Source organism: Schistocerca serialis, chromosome 10 (genome assembly GCF_023864345.2).
Source record: "Schistocerca serialis cubense isolate TAMUIC-IGC-003099 chromosome 10, iqSchSeri2.2, whole genome shotgun sequence".
In the NCBI taxonomy this organism is placed as follows: domain Eukaryota; kingdom Metazoa; phylum Arthropoda; class Insecta; order Orthoptera; family Acrididae; genus Schistocerca; species Schistocerca serialis.
In genome coordinates this window covers 91,962,426-91,983,326 of record NC_064647.1, presented here as the reverse complement: position 1 = coordinate 91,983,326, position 20,901 = coordinate 91,962,426, and the positions used below count along the sequence as shown (strand labels likewise).

The 20,901-nt window shown below is 45.0% G+C and overlaps 1 protein-coding gene across 1 annotated transcript in view; it reads right to left on the bottom strand.

Annotated features, from left to right (window-relative positions):
* The window catches only part of LOC126424566 (salivary glue protein Sgs-3-like), a 65,826-nt gene extending 45,280 nt beyond the window's left edge, over positions 1–20,546 (bottom strand). Inside the window, exon 1 of the mRNA XM_050087310.1 lies at positions 20,412–20,546. Within this exon, the coding sequence (XP_049943267.1) occupies positions 20,412–20,546 (135 nt within the window). The remainder of the gene's footprint in view (positions 1–20,411) is intronic.
* Positions 20,547–20,901: the final 355 nt, after the last annotated feature.

The window sequence follows — 20,901 nt, the reverse complement described above, 5'->3', positions numbered from 1 at the left end:
CGCCCTCCTTTGAGCCCTTCCTTCCATCTCTTTTTTTTGCGCTCTTTCCTCTAGTTTCGGAGGGTAGAGAACAAACGAATGGCGCGCGGCCATTTGTCTGCCAATGCCCCCTGACCTACCCCCCCACCCCATTCCCTACCGCCTCACCACCACCACCACCAGCTGAGCTGCATCCAGCGGCCTCTATCTGCTCCAGCGAGCAGTAGCAACAGTAGCGCGAGAACAAGTAGATTAATTATTTTTTATAATGGACAGCAGGGCGCAAAGCGAGGGCCCAGACAAAGGGCAGGCGGGCGCTTTAACGGCTTCGTTAGCGCAGGACCTGCCGACGACCCCGGGGTTCGCCAGCTGTCAGGTGGGAGAGACGCACTCTGCCCGCTCAGGTGGAGAGAGAAAAGCTGCCCGCAGGCGTGAAGACGACCCTACAGGAGTGTCACCAGCACAGTGGTGCACGCGGAAAGAGGGGGAAAATCGCAAAAATGAGAACAGCTGAAAGCCTTAATTCAGCGCAGTGAGTCTCCATCCAAATGCGTACCACATCATACAGTTTCAATAAAACATCGAACACTGTTGGAAATCAGGGCTTATTTTCCAACTTCGTTCGATACGGACCGACAGGAGTTACTTTGTTTTGTCAGCTTCTTCGCCTCGGAGTAGCACTTACGCCCAACATCATAGTTTTCAGCAGTTTTATAACGAAATTCTAGTTAACCTCCAATAGTTCAGTCAGCAAAGTTTCTTCTTTAGTACAAGGTTGTTTCGGCTACAGTGTCATTTTCAACTAAACCGATAGATGCTACATTTGGTGAGTCTACTTGTGTTTGCCGCGCGGGATTAGCCGAGCGGTTTGGGGCGCTGCAGTCATGGACTGTGCAGCTGACCCCGGCGGAGGTTCGATTCCTCCCTCGGGTATGGGTGTGTATGTTTGTCCTTAGGATAATTTAGGTTAAGTAGTGTGTAAGCTTAGGGACTGATGACCTTAGCAGTTAAGTCCCATAACATTTCACACAAATTTGAACGTTTTTTCTACTTGTGTTTACAAAAGTTGTACACAAAGGTCAGTTTACATGTGTGCTTACATTGAGTTGGAATAGACGTCTATATTGCATCAGTGAGTAACTGGCGACTGTATATGTAATAAAATCCCGACTGCTGCTGTAGTCACGTAGTCTTTACAATGCCATGTATCCATTTCACTGAAGCGCCAAAGAAACTGGTATAGGATTGCGTATTCAATTACAGACTATGTAAACAGGCAGAACGTGGCGCTGCCGTCAGCAATGTCTATACAAGACAACAAGTGTCGGGCGCAGTAGTGAGATTGGTTACTACTGCTAGAATGGCAAGTTACGAAGATTTAAGTAAGTTTGAACATGATGTTATAGTCGGCACACGAGCGATGGGACACAGCATCTCCAAGGTAGCGATGAAGTTGCGATTTTCCTGTACGACCATTTCACGAGTGTACCGTGAACATCAGGAATCCGGTAAAACATCAAATCTCCGACACCGTTGCGGCCGGAAAAAGATCCTGCAAGAACAGGAGCAGCGACGACAACGGAATCGTTCAAAGCGACAGGAGCGCAACCCTTCCAAACTGCTGCAGATTTCAATGCCGGTCCATCAACAAGTGTGAGCTTGCGAACACTCGACAAAACGTCATCGATATAGACTTTCGGAGCGGAAGGCCCACTCGTGTACCCTTGATGACTGCACGACACAAAGCTTTACGCCTCGCCTGGGCCCGTCAACAGGAACATTCGATTGTTGATGGCTGGAAACTAGTTGCCTGGTCGGACGAGTCTCGTTTCAAATTGTATGGAGCTTGTGCAGGTATAGAGACAAGCTCATGATTCCATGGAACCTGCATGTGAGCAGGGGACTGTTCAAACTGGTGGAGGCTCTGTAATCGTGTGGAGCGTGGACTGTTGAAGTGATGTGGGATCCCTGATACGTCTAGATACGACTCTAACAGGTGACACGTAGGTAAGCATCCTGATTGATCACCTGCATTCTTTCATGTTCATTGTCTATTCCGACGGACTTGGGCAATTCCAGCAGGACGATGCGATACCCACAAGTCCAGAATTGCTACAGTGTGGCTCCAGGAACACTCTTCCCAGTTTAAACACTTCCGCTGGCCCCGAAACTCCCCTGACGCGAACATTATTGAGCACATTTGGGATACCTTGCAACTTGCTGTTCAGAAGAGGTCTCACCCCCTCGTACGGATTTATTGACAGCCCTTGAGAATTCATGGTGTCAGTTCCTTCCAGCACTACTTCAGACATTATTCCAGTCCATGCAACGTCGTGTTGCCGCACTTCTGCGTCCTCGCACGGATCCTACACGATATTAGGCAGGTGTAGCAGTTTCTTTCGCTCTTCACTGTGTTGTGTAGATATAGGATTTTTATGCGATAAGCTATTTTGTGGTTTGCCGCTGTTCTTAATCGTCATTTCTCGTAGTTTTTATAATTTTATTTTTTTAATAGCTTAATATAAATACATCTCGATGCAGGAAGAGTAGCGTAAAAGAAAATCAGAAACAAGAGAACTAAAATACTGATAAATATCGGCAATAATTAAGAATATTAAATGAGATGAATTTCCCTCCTGTGGGAAACTGAAAATCCATGGAGGGAAATATTTTGATTGATAGCCATTTACAGTTCGATACCAGAATTTTGCGTGCGTAGACACACCTCAAACGTTGCATATTTTAAATAATTTTTTCATAATGTGGGGCCACAGGCGTAATATATTTCTTTAAAGTCAGTACCGTCATTAGACTGTTTTTTATTTGCAGTGATACATTTACACGATCACGATTTCGGCTTCAAAGTGACATTATCAAGTGTTTTAATGTTTTACAGTGCCTAAGATGGCATACTGTCGTATTTGAAATACACTATTACACGAATTGTCTAAGAGTCAGTATTTCAGTCAAGATGGTATACTCAGTGATAAAACAAAGCAGTAGGCTTTTACCAGAAATGTTGACCCTTAGACAGCGTGTCTAACAGTGAAGACGAAATTATGATCGTGTAAATGTAACACTGCAAATAAAAAACAGTCTAATGGCGGTACTAACATTAAAGAAATCACTTTTTCGATTGTAGTTTGCGAACAAGTTAATTTACTGCGAACTGTACCATGTGCTTAAAAAATACGCGATCGAGTCACATTAAAATGACCGCCACCTGCGTTCGACCTCAACGCGCAATAATCACTCACAGATGACAGATCCCAGCACTAACAGTGCAGAGTATGTGAACTGTATAAGACGGTGGTGGAGGGGGTGGGGGAGGTAGTGGGGAGGACACGGAAAACAGTGCAGACGTTGTCGTAATGCGGAAATGGGATGATTTATCTGACGTCCAAATGGGATGATCAGTCGCTTTTGGGCCTAGGGTGAAAGCATTTCAGAAAAGGGTAAGCTTGTAAACTGTTCGTGTGGCGCCATGGTTTAAGCTATCTAAAACTGGCACGGAGGCAACTGTGGTGCACCACGGGTCATAGATGAGATGACAGGGTAAGGATGGCTGTGGAGAAGTGTACATTCGAAAAGACGTGCAATTATTGACCAACTGTCCGTCCAGATGAACCAAGCGCATGCCAGCAGTGTCTCCTCAACGACCGTTCGGAGTTGCTGTGTATGGGTCTCTGCAGCAGGTGCCTGACGTCCAACGAGTGGGGACAGGTGGCCTTTTCAGGTGAATCGCATTTTACACTTCAGCGGACAGATGACTGTTGGCGTGAACTGCGTGAAATGTCTGAAAGCAAACACTGTTCAACTATCGTCGGAAGGAGAGGGCGTTATTGTCTGGAGGACGTCAACATGGCATTCAGTGGGTGATCTCGTCATTCTCGTAGCTACAATGGATCAACAGAATATTCTTGGACACCACGACCACCTTAGACGCATGTGGCGTTTCCTTGGTACGAAGGTTTCTACCGGCAGAATGGTGAGATGGGTCACACAGCTCGCAGCATACTTGTACGATACAAAGAGCATCAGGACGAGCTTACCTTACTCTACTGGCCACAAAATTCTCCTGGTTTAAACCCAATAACTATTCTGTAGGACCACCTCCATTGGGCTGTTCGCGCCGTGGATCAACCGTGTAACCTAGCGCAGCTGGCTACTATAAAGTTGAAACTTCCTGGCAGATTAAAACTGTGTGTCGGACTGGGACTCGAACTCGGGACCTTTGCCTTTCGCGGGCAAGTGCTCTACCAACTGAGCTACCCAAGCACGACTCATGCCCCGTCCTCACAGCTTCACTTCTAACCAGTATCTTATCTCCTACTTTCCAAACTTTACAGAAGCTCTCCTGCGAACCTTGCAGAACTAGCACTCCTGAAAGATACGATACTGTGTAGACATGGGTTAACCAAAGCCAGGGGGATGTTTCCAGAATTCTGGCACTATAAGGTTGTTGGATGTCATCATTACTGAGGGTAAATTCCGTACAGTTAGCGGGTTAGATCGTCCAAATCGCAAGATGGTTAGAGGGTCCTGCTCATTATGTTCCAAACGTTCTTACCTGGGAAGAGATGCGGTGACCTTTCTGGCCGAGGTAGGATTTGCAAGCACGAAGACATGTAATAGAAACTCTCGCCCATTATGGCTTGCCATGAAGGGCCACAAAACGAGCCGTAGAATATGGTCAGTCTACAGCTGTCCTGTAAGGATGTCACTGATGATAACCAAAGGAGTCCTGCTGTGAAAAGAAATGGCACCCTAGAGCATCACTCCTGGTTGTGGGGCAGTACGACCGGCGACTATCAGATTGGTATACCACCGCCGTCCAGGGCGCCGACGAATGCCTTCGGCCTGGAATCATTGACTGGAGTGGAACTGTCTTCAGTAAAGGGTCCCGCTTCAGTCTGAGCTCCAATAACGGCCCGACAGACAGGGGTGTGCTCTGGAGTGCCTTTTCTTTTCGTAGCAGAGATCCTTTGGCTTTCATCCACGGCGTCGACAATATTTTACGCCCCTTTTTTTCCCTTCGTGGTAAGCCATCCTCGGCTCATATTTCAGCACAATAGTGCCCACCCGCACGCCTTGAGAGTTTGCACTACTTTCCTTCGCCTTGGTCAGGAAGATCGCCGGTTGTTTCCTCAAGTGAGAACGTTTGGAGCATTATGGGCAGGGCCCTCCAACCAGTTTGGTACTTTGACAATCTAAACTGCCATTTGGACAGAATTTATATCCCTCAAGAGGACATTCAACAAGTCAGCAATCAATACCAAGCAGTATAATTGCTTGCGTAAGGGACAGAGATGGACCAATGCGTAGCTGATTTGTTCGGTTTGTGAAGTTCTTTCTCTCCAATAAATCTTCTGAAATTGCGACCTTTTGTTTTTCTGTACATGTACATCAAATCTGCCCATTTTCGTCCCATTTTGATAATTCTTTCGCGGTGCGTCGCTTTTTTTTATTTTGTCATATAGCAGTGCAAAATGGTTCAAATGGCTCTGAGCACTATGGGACTTAACTTCTGTGGTCATCAGTCCCCTAGAACAGAACTACTTAAACCGAACTAACCTAAGGACATCACACACATCCAAGCCCGTGGCAGGATTCGAACCTGCGACCGTAGCGGTCGCACGATTCTAGACTGAAGCGCCTAGAACCGCTCGGCCACACCGGCCGGCTATAACAGTGCAACAAGGATCCTAAAATCGGAAATAATTCAATCAATAATGGCTTCATTGTACGGTAGTGAAACATGGTCAGTGGGAAAGTCGGCACAGAAGAGAATCGAAGCATTTGAGATGTGGTGCTAAAGGCGAATGTAGAAAATTAGCTGGACCGATAAGGTAAGGAATGAGGAGGTTTTGCGCAGGCTCGGAGAGGAAAGGAACATGTGGAAAACACTGACAAAGAAAAGGGACAGGATGATAGGACATCTGTTAAAACATGAGGGAATGACTTCCATGGTACTAGAGGCAGCTGTAGAGGGAAAAGCTGTAGAGGAAGACAGAGATTGGAATACATCCAGTAAATAATTGAGGACGTAGGTTGCAAGTGCTTCTCTGAGATGAAGAGATTGGAACAAGAGAGGAATTCGTAGCGGGCCACATAAAGCCAGTCAGAAGACTGATTACCCTTCCCACTCCCCCCTCACACCCCTCCCACCACCACCACCAAAAAAAGGCTCCTAAGTGAGAAATCATGAAATGTTTGTTAGGAATCACTAAAATAGAGAGAGGTAAGTGTTGAGATTGTGATACCTCCTACGGGGGCCACTTTCACCGTCTCACACCGCCAGCGGCCCAGGAGAAAGCCCGCCGGACCACATCATGCGACGGTCAGCGGGTTAGAGACCATCGCATTTAGACGAATGCCTGACATTTGCCACGCCGGACACTTGCCACACTTGCCCCTTCGCCAGGTAACTTGAGTAGCGATCCTTCAGGTAAGGGACGCCCTTCCTCGTACTACTTATGTCCGCTTTCAAACCGCCGTCTCCACATCTTACTCGATACAACCAGTACGTAAGGGACCTTCTTCTTCGACATCTTGGCGAAATACAGAGCTTCTTTTCCGAAATCGAAATATTTATAACTTTTGGGGAACAAAAGCAATACGGACGATTATGTCAGTATGCAATTAGTTCTGCCAAGTATAAATATAGATCCATCTGTCTGTACGGTAGCTTCCTTTCACGCTTGTTGATTGCGATAGAAACAGTCCATCGCCATGGGAGCAACAAGGAAGGAACGATGTAAAGAGAATTCGAATATACGCTAGTCATTTGTAATTGATCACTGCATTTGTGCCTACTTTAATTCCTACAGCTGCATGCCCAAAAGACAATAAGGAAAAAAGAAATGGCTATGTGAATGTTTGAAAAGAAGAACGACATACTCCATATTAATTTATTCTCTAAAATGCGATATCCCTTGCTGCGAAACATTAGTTAGTAAAGTGTAGCGGGACAACATGACTGAAAATACGTTCAATAAATAGAGATAAGAACATCTATGATTGACATGTCATCTAAAGTGGACGTACAATTTTAAAATGTTAGAAATAAGGAAATGAAGTAATACAGAGTGTTATGCTTGTAACATACGTTGTTGTTCTATATTGTTTAGCTCTGGTATTTACAGGGTCACAGAGAAAGCATCCTAGGTTTTGGAGGAAAAATCCGTAATTGTAATGATCTGCACTACAACAGAAACAAGAAGCACAACTTAAGGAAAAAGAATGTAATGTGTGTTCCAGCTCACAAGCGACATTGAAGCAGATGGTTCCTGTGTATGAGCAGAGGTTACATTCGACAACCGGAATAAATTAATAACTGGCTCCTTTTACCGACCCCCGGTCTCAAAAGAAACAGTTGCTGAACAGTTCAAAGAAAACTTGAGTCTCATCACAAATGGGTACCCTACTCATACAATTATAGTTGGCAGTGACTTCAATCTACCTTCCGTATGTTGACAAAAATACATTTTCAGGCTCTATTGTAGATAGAAAACAAATTCCGTAATTGTTCTAAATGCTTTTTTAAAAATTATTTTGAACAATTAGTTCACGAGACCATTCAAATTGTAAATGGTTACGAAAATACGCTTGACCTTTTAGCCACAAATAATCCTGAGCATCACGACGGTTACAGGTATTACAGTCGTAGCGAGGCTCAATTCCGTAACAAAGAAATTCCCCAAAACTAAACGCGAAGTATATCTGTTTATAAAAGCGACTAAAAATTCGGTTGACGTCTTTGTAAGTACTAGAGGCAGCTGTAGAGGGAAAAGCTGTAGAGGAAGACAGAGATTGGAATACATCCAGTAAATAACTCAATAATTTCCAAAATATGTAAGTGAAGACCATATGTGGCTTAAGTTCAAAGAAATAGTATCAACAGTACTCGAGAGATTCATACCAAATAAATTAATAAGAGACGGAACTGATCCCCCATGGTACACAAAACACGACAGAAAGCTGTTGCAGGAGCACCGAAAAAGGCAAGTATAATTTAGACGAACGCAAAATCGCCAAGATTGGCGAAGTTTTACTGAGGCTCGAAATTTGGTGTGGATTTCAATGCGATATGCATTTAATAGCTCTAGAAATGTGACGGAAAAGAGATTCTGGTTCTATTTTAAGTAAACCAGCGGAAAGACTCAGTAAGCGACGAGGAGGAGGAGGAGGAGGAGGAGGAGGAGGATGAGACAAGGGATGCAACCCTTCGGAGCAGGTGAAATCGTGGCAAATGTCCGCACACTCATTTAGACAGCCAGAGGCCGTCAATGGGTACGCTCCCGTGACACCTGAAGCCGCCCATGTGAGCACGGAAGACACACTCCAAAAGGGACATAATAACATGGCGAGAGAGACCACACTGAAACGCCGTGGCGACAAGCGCGCCTAGACAGTGAAAATGGTTGATGACGAAGTCCGCACAGCAGCAGAGAGGCCCATGTGCAGACTGTGAAAGAGGTTGCAGAGTGACCGAGCAGCACTGTAAAGTTTGTAACGAACTAGAAGTGTACTGTATGCCCACTCGCCAGTAGTGGAAGACAATGTCGTTCCGGACACGGTCGAAAAATGTGAAAAATTCGGACGGTTTTTGGAGGACAAAAGGTTTTTCCAAGGGTCGAAGTGGCGAGAAAAAACTGACGTCGCTTTCGGAAGCAATTTCGATATCTTTACGCTATTTGTTACACCGAGAGCAAGGTTTGCGGTATTTAACGCCCGCATCCTCAGAGCAGAATGTGGCTCAAATAAAGTAGCGTATGGCGGCATTTGGGTAGAAAATTGTAGATAACTGGTAACAACACGTTGTACTTTATCAATACACTTTCTGTTGCAGTAATTGATATGCATATTTGTGCTCAGATTGTCATTTTTGTGTGTGCTTGGACCGTGGGACACTTGGTGTGAGTGTGTAGAGGGGGCATGGCGATCTTGTTTGTGTGCCTGAATCCGTGGACCGTTTTAAGGCACATGACAGGATGGTTCCCTCGAAAGGGCAAGGCCGATTTCCTTCTCCATGCTTTCTTAATCCGAACTCGTGCTCCGTCTCTGATGACCTGTTGTCGACGGGACGATAAACGCAAATCTCCTTCTAGTCCTCAACGCGAGGCTGTGAGGTCCCGCCGGCATTCCACTTCCGTACCGCGTGATTATCATGCAGCTCCCCACAAGAGCATTATCACTTCCACGTACGCCAGTTTTGTTTGTTTGTTTGTTGAGTATCATTAACTGTAATGGAGTGTAACGGATTCATGTTTTGTCGTATTACCATGCGATGTGTTCAGTGTAGGGTGAAGGATGAAAACCAACCAAGCACTAATATGTCATGATTTTTCTGTTTTAGCGTACAGAGACATGCCAGAACCACCTAGCAGTCGGCGCAGAAGACGTATCTTTGCAGAGTAGTGCATCAAACGTTGAGTGAAGCATGTTAGGATAATTTTACATGGTAGAATTTAAGGGTAGGTTAAAATCACTCAGAAACGTATCTTCTGGACAATCCTTAGGGAGACTATAGAAAACGTCCCGAGGAGGAAGGTACTGATTTTCAAGGGGAGATATGAACGGGAGAGAGAATCACGTACGATCGTGGGAACATGTGCAGAGACAGAAGTAATGAGAATCAGAACGACTGATTAAAATTTGTGAACGGTTTGATCTGAAAATTATCAACACAATTTTTAAAAACAAAGATATTCATAAATAAACTTGGCAACAGAATACCGGGGAACTTCGTTCAATAATATATTATATTATCATCAGCCAGACAAGTAGTTTCAAGACAGGAGATGTTCGGTCTTATAGAGGAGCCCAGTGTGTATCAGACCATTATCTAGTAAAAAGGAACAGTTTTTGGCCATGGAAGAATGCAAGGAATGATACTAACAACACTAAGACGAATTGTTCTGAGAAAGCTCAAAACCTACACTTCAACACTGACAGCCTATAAGGTGAAAGTGTACGAACATTCTTTGCAGCCAGAGTGGAAAGGACATTAGAAGAATCATTTGAAGGAAGAACCTTCAATATAATATATTAATATATTTGAAGGAAGTACAGGGAAAAGATTACTGGGGGGGGGGGGGGGGGGGAGTACAGGGGAAATATATGAATACATAAAAACCAATATTATAATTATAGCAACAAAGGTGCTGCGCATTAGAGGAAACAACAATAGCTGTAAATGAGAATGATGGTCCGAGGAAATACTTCACAACTAAGGAAAAGATGAACACATTCAATTAGTGGTTGAATGATACATCGGAAGCAAGAACAACAACTCACAAGGAAAAGAAGAATGAACTGGTGACGAAAATGATAGCAGAGAATGAAGCATGGGAAAGGATATGTGCCAATGTCAGTAGCAAACTAGGATTTGGGAGATCGAAAGAAGGGTGGTGAGTATCAAGAGGGCTTCGACAAGAGACGAAAGCTAAATTCAATCATCAACACCAAAGGAATGGGAAAAATATATCCGGAAATTATTAAATGAGGATAGTGAAGGATACCTAGAGGAAAGAACAATGGAATGAAAGGACCAGGAAGGGAAGAGATCCAAATTTTAGAAAGTGGGGTGAGTAATGTATTAAGAACAGGGAAGAAAATGTTCAAATGTGTGTGAATTCCTAAGGGACCAAACTGCTGAGGTCATCGGTCCCTAGACTTTCACACTACTTAAACTAACTTATGCTAAGAACAACACACACACCCAAGCCCGAAGGAGGACTCGAATCTCTGGCTGGAGGGACCTCGCAATCCGTGACATGGCGTGTCAAACTGCAAGGCCACTCAGCGTGGCAAGAGGAAAGAATGGTAAATCATCTGGACCAAGCAGTATCAGTCTGGAGTTCTCAAAACAAGATGGTGACAAAATTGTGACCCTATTAACACCGTTATTCAATAAAATGTTACATGGAGATTAAATACCCGAGGAAACGAAGCTAGGATATATTAAAGAAAGAGGATGGGGCTAGAAATGAAAGATGGAGTTTATTTACATCATCTGCTATTTGCTGATGATCAAGTAGTTATATCACAAGACTAGTAGAATGCAAATTATACGTATAATCAGTTAGCAATGGAATAGAGAAGATTAATAATCAGATGAGTTATACATAGAGGGAAAGAGAATTAAGGTGGTCAATACTTTCTGTTACCTGGGATCCATTTTAGAGATGGATGGAAAATAAGAGGTAGAAATTAGTAAAAGAATTAGCAATGGAAGGAAGGTCATTGAGATGCTCGACTCAATCTTACAGAGCAGATATGTAGCAAACCGAACTGAAAGAATCGTATATAAATCGATACTAGAGAGCATAGTTATGTGTGGAGTGGCAACATGGACTACTAATCTGAAACACATAAAAAAACTGCAAGCAGTAGAAATGGATATCTGTAGCAAATCACCAAGAATTTCTAGAAAAAGGAAAATAAGAACAGACGAAATAGTAGCGAATAGAAGTAAGAGAAAGAATACATGACATCGTGGATAGAAGGAAGTTACAATGACTCAGGCATGTAAGAAGAATGGAGGAAGGCAGAATACCGAAAATGATTCTGGAATGGGAACCAGTGGGAAAGTAGAGAAGAGGATGCCCTATGACGACCTGGTGCCAAAATGTGCAATTAACAATGAGAAGGCCTGGCTCAGAAGAAGAAGATGTACAAGATCGAAACATCTGGAGGGACATCCTGAGAAGACAAATTGAGATCTTACGCAGTAGATGTAATAATTTCCGGGTGTTTGCTATGTTGGAGAAAAACCTTTGCACAGAGGAAAATCTCAGGTGTACAAAGTTAGGTAAACACACTGTTTGTTACCATATTATTGACATTCGAGACTGTTTCCATGTATCGCACAGCTGGAACTATTAAACTTAGTGAACGAAAATACTTTGCAAAATTTGGGATACTAAGTTAGGTATATGAACAAATGTATTTTGTTAAAATTTGAGTCCGTTCACATGGCTTTCACAGCTGACACTATGCCATCTAGTAAATAAGGAAGAAGTCTCCCTAAGATCAGTGATTCGTACATTATACATAATGCTTGTAGGTTCTGTGGCAGAAAAGAAGGTACCAATCTTATTTGCGTATCTAACAATATTATGAGACGGTAAGTTGCCACTCACCATATAGCGGAGATGCTGAGTCGCATATAGGCACAACAAAAAGACTCTCACAATTATTGCTTTCGGCATTTAAGGCTTTCGTCAACAATAGACTGAAATATGCGCAACACAGACACGACTCACACACACGCCTGCAGTCTCAGGCAAATGAAACCACACTGCGATCAGCACCACCAGAGGAAGATGGGCGTGGCGACTGGGTGGGAGTAAGGAAGAGGCTGTAATGGGGAGGAGAAGGGATATTATGGTGCGGGTGGCGGACAGAAAAGTGCTGCAGGTTAGATTGAGGACAGGGGAAAGGTGGGGAGAGGGGCGGAAGTAACAGAAAAGAAGAGAAATAAGAAGACTGGGTGTGGTGGTGGAATATGGCTGCGTAGTGCTGGAATGGGAACAGGGAAGGGGCTGGATGGATGAGGACAGTGGCTAATGAAGGTTGAGGCCTGGAGAGTTACAGGAGCATAGGATGTATTGAAGGGAAAGTTCCCACCTGCGCAATTCAGAAAAGCTGGTGTAGGTGGGGGAGGATTCATGTGGCACAGGTTGTGAAGCAGTCATTGATATGAAGGATATCACGTTCGGCACCGTGCTCAGCAACAGGATGGACCAGTTGTTTCTTGGCGACAGTTTGTCGGTGGCCATTAATGTAGATAGACAGCTTGTTGGTTGTCATGCCGAAAGAGAATGCAGTACAGTTGTTGCAGCTTAGCTTGTAGACCACATGACTGGTTTCACAGGTAGCCCTGCCTTTGATGGGATAGGGGATGTTAGTGACCAGACTGGAGTAGGTGGTGGTGGAAGGATGTAAGGGACAGGTCTTGCATCTAGGTCTATTACAGGGGTATGAGCCATGAGGTATGGGATTGGGAGCAGGGGTTGTGTAAGAATGGACGATTGTATTGTGTCGGTTTGATGGACAGTGGAATACCACTGTGGCAGGGGGGTGAAGGATAGTGGGCAGGACATTTCTCATTTCATGGCATGACAAGGGGTAATCGAAACTCTAATGGAGAATTTAATTCAGTTACTCTAGTCCTGGGTGGTACTGAGTTTCGAGGGGAATGCTCCACTGTGTCATTACCTACATACAAATCTTTGGTACGTCTGTGGCACCCACATGGCACCATCCAATATATTCATGGGCCATCTATAGGAATCCTTCCTAAAAACCCAGAATCCTAAACTCCTCACCTGGTTCAGATTCACTGATGACATCTTTGCTATCTGGATCGAAGGTGAGGACACCCTGTTCACATTCCTCCTGGACATCAACAACTTCTCCCCCATTTGCTTCATACGGTCCTACTCAACAAGCCACCTTCCTAGATGTTGACCTCCACTTCAAAGATGGCTACATCAGTACCTCTGGACATAACAAAACTACTAACCACCAGCAATATGTCCACTTTGACAGCTGCCACACATTCCATACATAGAAGTCCCTTCTGTACAGCATGGCCAACCATGGTCATCGAATATGCGGTGATGAACACATCCTCTCGAAATATACTGAGGGTCTCACTGAAGTCTTCATTGACCATAATTATCGTTCGAACCTTCTACAAAAACAAATCTCCCATGCCTTATCTTTCCAGTCTCCCACCACCTCTCAAAGTCCCACCATCTGGCAGCAGTGGAACATTCCCTTGTAGCTCAGTACCACCCATGGCAAGTGCAACTGAACTACATTCTTAGCCAGGGTTTCTATTATCTCTCATTGTGCCCTGAAATGAGAAATGTTCTGCTCCTTCCGCCATTCACCAAACTGACACAATATACTCGTCCATCCTTACACAACCCCCCCAATCCCAGTCTCTTGCCTCATGGCTCATACCCCTGTAATAGACCTAGATGCAAGACCTGTCCCATACATCACCAGCTTTTCTGAATCGCGTGGGTGGGAACTTTCCCTGCAATACATCCTACATTCCTGTGACCCTCCTGGTCTGAGCTTTCATTAGTCACTGTCCTCACCCATCCAGCCTCTTCCCTGTTCCCATTCCAGTACTACACAGCTGTCATTGCACGACCACACCCAGTCTTTTTATTTCTCTCCGCACTCCAGTCTCCGCCTCGCTCCCACCCAGGCGCCACTCCCATCATGCAGTGATGCCACTGCTCCCAGTGCGGTTTCAGTTGCCTGAGACTGCAGGCCTTTGTGAGAGTTGTATTTGCGTGAGTGTCTGTGTATTTCTGTTTATTGTTGACGAAGGTCTTAACGGTTGAAAGCTATAATTGTGAGAGTCGTTTTGTTGTGTCTATATGCGACTCAGCATCTCCGCTATATGGTGAGTTCAAATGATCAAATGTGTGTGAAATATTATGGGACTTAACTGCTAAGGTAAACAGTCTCTAAGCTTACACACTACTTAACCTAAATGATCCTAAAGACAAACACGCACACCCATGCCCGAGGGAGGACTTGAACCTCCGCCGGGACCAGCCACAGAGTCCATGACTGCAGTGCCTTAGACCAATATGGTGAGTGGCAAGTTTCCTTCTCATAATATTGTTACATTCTCTCCTGGGTTTTCCATTGTTTTATTGTTGTATGTGTTATAAGTAAACATGTGCGCTGTTGGTAAAAACGTTAAGGCATTATCCATTCAATCCTATCTAGTTTTGCCCGCAGCAGTACAATATATCAGCAAAAAGTTTATTATTTTGCGTGACCAAATGTTTGAACTGACACTTATTTTGTATCCATTTTATAGAAATCTTTCATAAACACTATTGTGGTGTAAAGCTAAATTTTGTGCCACACGCCTTAATTCAAAGAGACTTGTGTGTTTTCCGTGTCAGCATTTCTGACGTATAGCCATTTCATAAATATTATTTCTGTCTAAAGGTAACTTTTCTGAAGCATGTCTCAATTATAAGTATTTTGTTTGTTTCATATGCCGACATCTGTGACATACATTTCTTTGGTATACATAATGGTGGTGCAAGATTCATTTTTCTTTCACTTGTTTTAACTCTGTATCCTGCACGGTATAGTATTTTTATTCCTGACATGCCAGCCGGAGCGGCCGAGCGGTTCTAGGCGCTACAGTCTGGAACAGCGCGACCGCTACGGTCGCAGGTTCGAATCCTGCCTCGGGTATGGATGTGTGTGATGTCCTTAGGTTAGTTAAGTTTAAGTAGTTCTAAGTTCTAGGGGACTGATGTCCTCAGAAGTTAAGTCCCATAGTGCTCAGTGCCATTTGAACCATTTTATTCCTGACATGTACTATGTTTGAGTTTCACACATGTTAACAGTTGTGTATATGTATTATGTACATGTGTAACATTATCACCAAGTTCAATGTAATTTGGGTTCCTGATGTACTGCTTACTGGTTATGATCTACAAGACTTGTTTCTATTTATCAAGGGCAACCATTTCAGAAAATAGTCGACTCGGCTTGACATGGTAGTGTAGTGTCACGGAATAGTAAAGAGTTGGAAATGTGGAATATTGTCAAAGTTTCGTTGCCTATGTCGAGAGCCAGAGCCAAGAGGTAAGAGGATTGCACATATATCGGAATGTGTCGTCACGCAGGGGCAATGGCCTGGTTACACACAACAGGCGAGAGACAATTGCTTAGCACGCGGGTTTGTGTTAGATGGAGACTTTATTAGAGTGCAAGACAGAGGTATAGCGTCAGCTGTACTGCATTTCACAACTTCGCGTAAGTCTGTCGCAATAACACGTAACTCTGTTGCAAGAACGCCTAAGGGGCGAGTACGACAGACGAATCAGCGGTATAAGTGGAACGAGTGCGTTCATTACGAACGAGCATGACGTCAGGACGTCGCTCGTGCTTCCTTTAAATACACCAGCTTTGATAGCAGCAAGACACTCGCACTCGCAGTTAGATTGGCAGTTAGATGTGTACTGGGTCGCTGCGTAGCGCTCAGCTCGGTGATCGACGTGTTAATCTTTATCAAGGAGATGTTGCAGTAAGGGCGGCCCACCCAGCAGCAGACGTGAGGGGACAGTACCGGCTCTGGTCCTCTCTGCTGCCAGTGTCAATCATCAACCCGGGATTAGCAGACATCGCGGTAGACTCGCTCGCCGCCAATGCTGACCACATCGTGCGGGACCTAGGCCCTGTGCATCCGCCATCACAACCGGGTGAGCCGACGACGCTGGGGGACTGCAGCCCGTCCACCGCGGACGAGCCACCAGTAGGAGTAGGGAAGAAGACGGGGTGGGATAGAGTACACTCCGCACTACGAGATCGCTTCTGGTGCCGACAGCGCCGCGGACTCCAACCCGGAGCCACCTGCTGTCCGTCGTGAGTCGGCCGGCCAGCCGGACGTCGCCAGCCACGCGCGGCCGAAGTAAGGGCATTCCTCCGCTACGTCACAGCACGCGGCGCTGCGCTAGCAAGACTGCACAGCCCGGATCTGGTGTCATCGCTACGAGTCAGCAAGGACTCGGGGAAGGTCGTTGATATCTCCAAGCCACATTGTACTCTGCAGGAATAAAGTTGTTGTGAATTAATAATGTTTCCTTGGCGTTTCTGACGCTTCTACAGCCATTCCCTAGCATCCTGACAACTTGTGAGGTCATCCAGCCCACCGTAGGCGACCGGGACCACGGGAGCGCCTTCAGTAGGGCACAACTGAAAATGTAATCCCACCTCAAAATTCCACATGAGTGAGAAAGAAGTTAATCTTACAACTAGCGAGTGAAGATATTTGTTTTCTTTTTGAAGTGTGTGTGTGTGTGTGTGTGTGTGTGTGTGTGTGTGTTCGCGCGCTAAATGGGCCAAGGGAACATTGAAGTACCACTTTACCTTGACTCCCAATATTCCGTATCAAAAGCTTATAGTCATCACAATATGTGTGCTACCTCCGCTGGGGGCCACATTCGCCGACTCACACGACCAGCAGCGCAGGTGGAAGCCCATCGGATTCCATGCGGCGAGCGTCCGGAAAGCGACCGCTGGAGCCATTCTGCAAGCACTCAAAAGGAAGCTGGGCGGACGCCCTCGCCTCACTTAAGGAAACGTTGTAAAGAGCCTGGCGGACAATATGAAGGGCGCCAAAAACTGATGGACCCCTGATGCCATTAGGATGGAAGGTCAAGAATGCAACGCGAAAGCATGTGAATTCTTCTGGCCCAGAAGCAGTCGTTTTACCTTCCTTAGAAAGCAAGAACGTGTCGACAATTCTAGCACTCCACACACTGGGAGGAGCGCATACAAAGTGCAAAGAGTTCGCATAGGGAGGCGTGTGGAAGAAGTCAACCTTGTTAAAAAAGATGTTTTCAGGACAGTAAGAACCTTATAAACCATGGATGTCAGCAGACTCTGAGGCGAAGCCCAAATACAAATGAGTCCGGAGCTCATACACAGGAAGCGGTTACAAAGAAGTGTTGTGCTGCCGCTCTTACAACAACTTCGGAATGCAGAAAAACATCAGAATAGTGTGCCACCAAAACTGGTGATATCTTTAGAAAGGAGCTGATTCCCGAATCACACAGCGGCCCACGCAAGATAGGGAATCTCCACGCAGCACGGAGAGGCGTCGTAATGAAATAAGGATCACTCACTGGACGGCATTTCAAACTGAGTCCGCCAATGACAACGCCGCGTGAAAATTTCGAAGAACCGTTGATCTGAGAAGTGGAGGGGGAGTGAAGTGGCAATCAGTGAGACAGCGTGGTAGCGGGAGGACCTGGGGGCTCTTCCATCCATCGCTAACTTCCGCCTTCCGACACCGAGGTATCGCGGCTTTGGCCACGCAGTCCACAACGGGCAGACGACGCAGAAACCGTGCCTGGGCCCCTCTACACAGCCGCAGGATACTGGGTACAGCGGCCGACCCGCGCCACACAGTTCCGAGGCGACGTGAAGTGCCGACGCAGCGCCCGCTGTCGTCATTACCGCGAGTCTAATCACGAAGAATGGCGAGGGGAGTCGTCCTCTCCCTCTTCTTCCCCTTAATAACTGAGTCGCACCCACGCCAGTCCATTCGGCCCTGAGATTTGTAATTTTCTCTTGGTTTGAATAAATGTTGCTGAAGTAAATACATTTCTTTCATGGTTTAATCATCTAAGAAATCTGTTCCATTCATACGTCAACCCCTTAATCCCACATCCTTTATATTACTTAATTATTAGCTCCCAGCAAGGGTGACCTCATTGGTAATTTTCGTGTTGTATGATGTCACAAACAATTTCTCGAATTCGCCAAAAACTGACTGCTGTGGGCGATGTATGACAGTAACGTGAATGGACTGGAGGTTGGTGCGACATGTAGCGTGGGGAATGGATGCAAATTGGACCTAAAGAGTTGTCTGCTGAATCCCAACTCATAGGACGATGCCCTAACGGAAGGTGTATTCATTCCATCAAAAGTACAGAGTAATCCATCGCATTGAAATGTAAGGTTGGTCGGATGCTTCAAAATGTAACAGCAGAGACTTAATATTACAGTGTTATTGGTGAACAATTGTTAATGCTTTTTAAATAAGATAAAGGACATAATATATAAAAATTTCTCTAAGGTTATAGATAATGGGATACTTAAGAATTGTTAAAGTGGTTCTATATGATATGTTTCTGCCTAGTTGAGGAGAATGTAATTTATGTAATGGAAATGTCCAAGAAAAAAAGAATGTGATGCAATAAGTGTGGTGAAAATAAGTTGCAATATGTAGAGGGAAGCGATATACTATATTTGGTTGTCTGAGTAGCTTGTTGGTTGATAATAGCCTATTTTTACCTATTTCAGATGAGAACGTCTCGCTAGAACCTAGAGCTATTCTCATCTGAAATGTTTTGTGTTTATGTATTTTGATCGTGTGTGTGTGTATTGATATATTACTTGGAGCGTTGCATGTCAGGGCACTACATGATATTCAGTAGTTGTTTGTTTGTCGTATTGTTGGTAGTTGTCGTATATTCCGTGTGATACCTTTTATACGTACACCTTAGATAAATACACCTAAAGGAAGGTGTGTAGGTGACATTAGAATTGTGAACCTGCCTTCCTAGCTGATTTCGCTAACGCACGCTTATGCAGCGGCGTTCGACTCGGAGGTAACCCAGTTCGAATCCTGTTGATGGATGAAATTTTCGCTGCCAGTATTTGGCCAGCAGAGGGACAAGTGATCACAGAATTTGTGCCAATGTCCTGGACTAATGTGCAAACGTGTCTGCAGAGTCTGATGTAGTGAGGGTGTGCGTCCATCGGATGGGGACATGTTGCTCGGCAGCACTGACTTTCACCCCTTCCCTTTCCTTACCGTCGTCATCACACTCCACAATCTCTACAGTGTACACGTAGCCGCTATACTCACCTACACTGTGCAAATACAAATACGAGCCAGCTCTCGCATGTCCATATGCACAGGGCCACTGTTGGCAGATGAAGAACATTCTCTCCGTCTAGCTGGCTGAACCCATGCTGTGGGATATTCCTGCCTACACAGTGCCACACGAAATTTACCTTCATTTAATTAAAAATGAGAATCTGTATTGATCAGGACTCTGATGCTCATTTTAATATTTATATAGCCTTTAATGTTTAATGGCAATTTTACACTTGCTCATTTTCGGGATTTTAGTTCTAATGATTTATAAGAGTCGAACCAATTCACTCAATGCGATCAAGGAGATTGCGAATAGTCTTTTTCAAAACAGATCGTGTGCTCCAGTTTAACAATGTCATATTTCATTTACTACCCAGAACTTATTTGGCACTACTGGATTTCTTTTGGTGAGGAATATTCGCTTTGTCTGTGCTAGTCTTTTTGTTATGAACTCGTTGGTTAGTCATTCACACTTATGTTTTGCTTCTGTAATAGGATAATTCTTTCATTTCCCATTTACACTCCCCATAACAATTTCGGAAACACGGAAACTAATCTTTAAACCGGAATATTTCTGAATTAATAGCATGTAAAATTTTTATGCACATCCTTGAGTATCACGTAAATTAACTTGTTCACATTCCCCCCCAAAAACGCCAGTTCACAAAACCATGATTTACTACTCATTGCTTCTTTGTTGAGTTTGATCATAAAGCATCGTATCATCTGCAAAAAAGACTGCTTCAAACGAGATTTTAAAATGTTGACACAGAGCAAGAACAGTAATGGCTCCAAAATCGAACCCTGTGGAACGCCCGTTGTTATTTCTCCCTACACAGACGCTGCGGCGTCCGTTTCCATGTTGTTCGAACTTACTACTGTAACAGTTCATTCTGTGTGTTTTTCCTAAGTTTGAAGCTAGCCGATTTGTAAGCTAAGCTGAGAGATTAACGACGACCCGCGGCGCAGTAGGTAGAGTAGCTACCGCGCTCAGAGAATTATCCTTCTGGGCGAGCGCAGCGGTAGATAACCCGGTGCGGGTTTCGGTCCACAGGTCGGGCTCCGCCCTGGAGCTTAGAGCGTCCTCGTTGGCCGCGGCTGGCTTATCGCGGATCTGCATAGCTGATCCCGTGCCGCGCGCCGCATCCTCAGCTTGTCGCGCCGAAGCCGGAGGAACAGCCAGGCGGCGGAGAACACGGCCGGATGGCTGGCTGGTTTCTGCCCGCCTTAAATGCGGCCACCTGCAATTAACTGCTACCGCTGAGCCGTTACGCCCTATGAATTTGCTACGGCTGTCACCACTCAAATACACAGCTGTCTGTTATAATTATCACTATCTTGTTAGTCCCTTTTTAAATTCCACCTGAATACATTCCTCATATGACTTCTGCTGTGACCATAATTTCAATCGTCCGACCACACCTGTGGGTTCATTGATTGCTCTGGGAGACGGCTCATCTTAACTACCACGTACA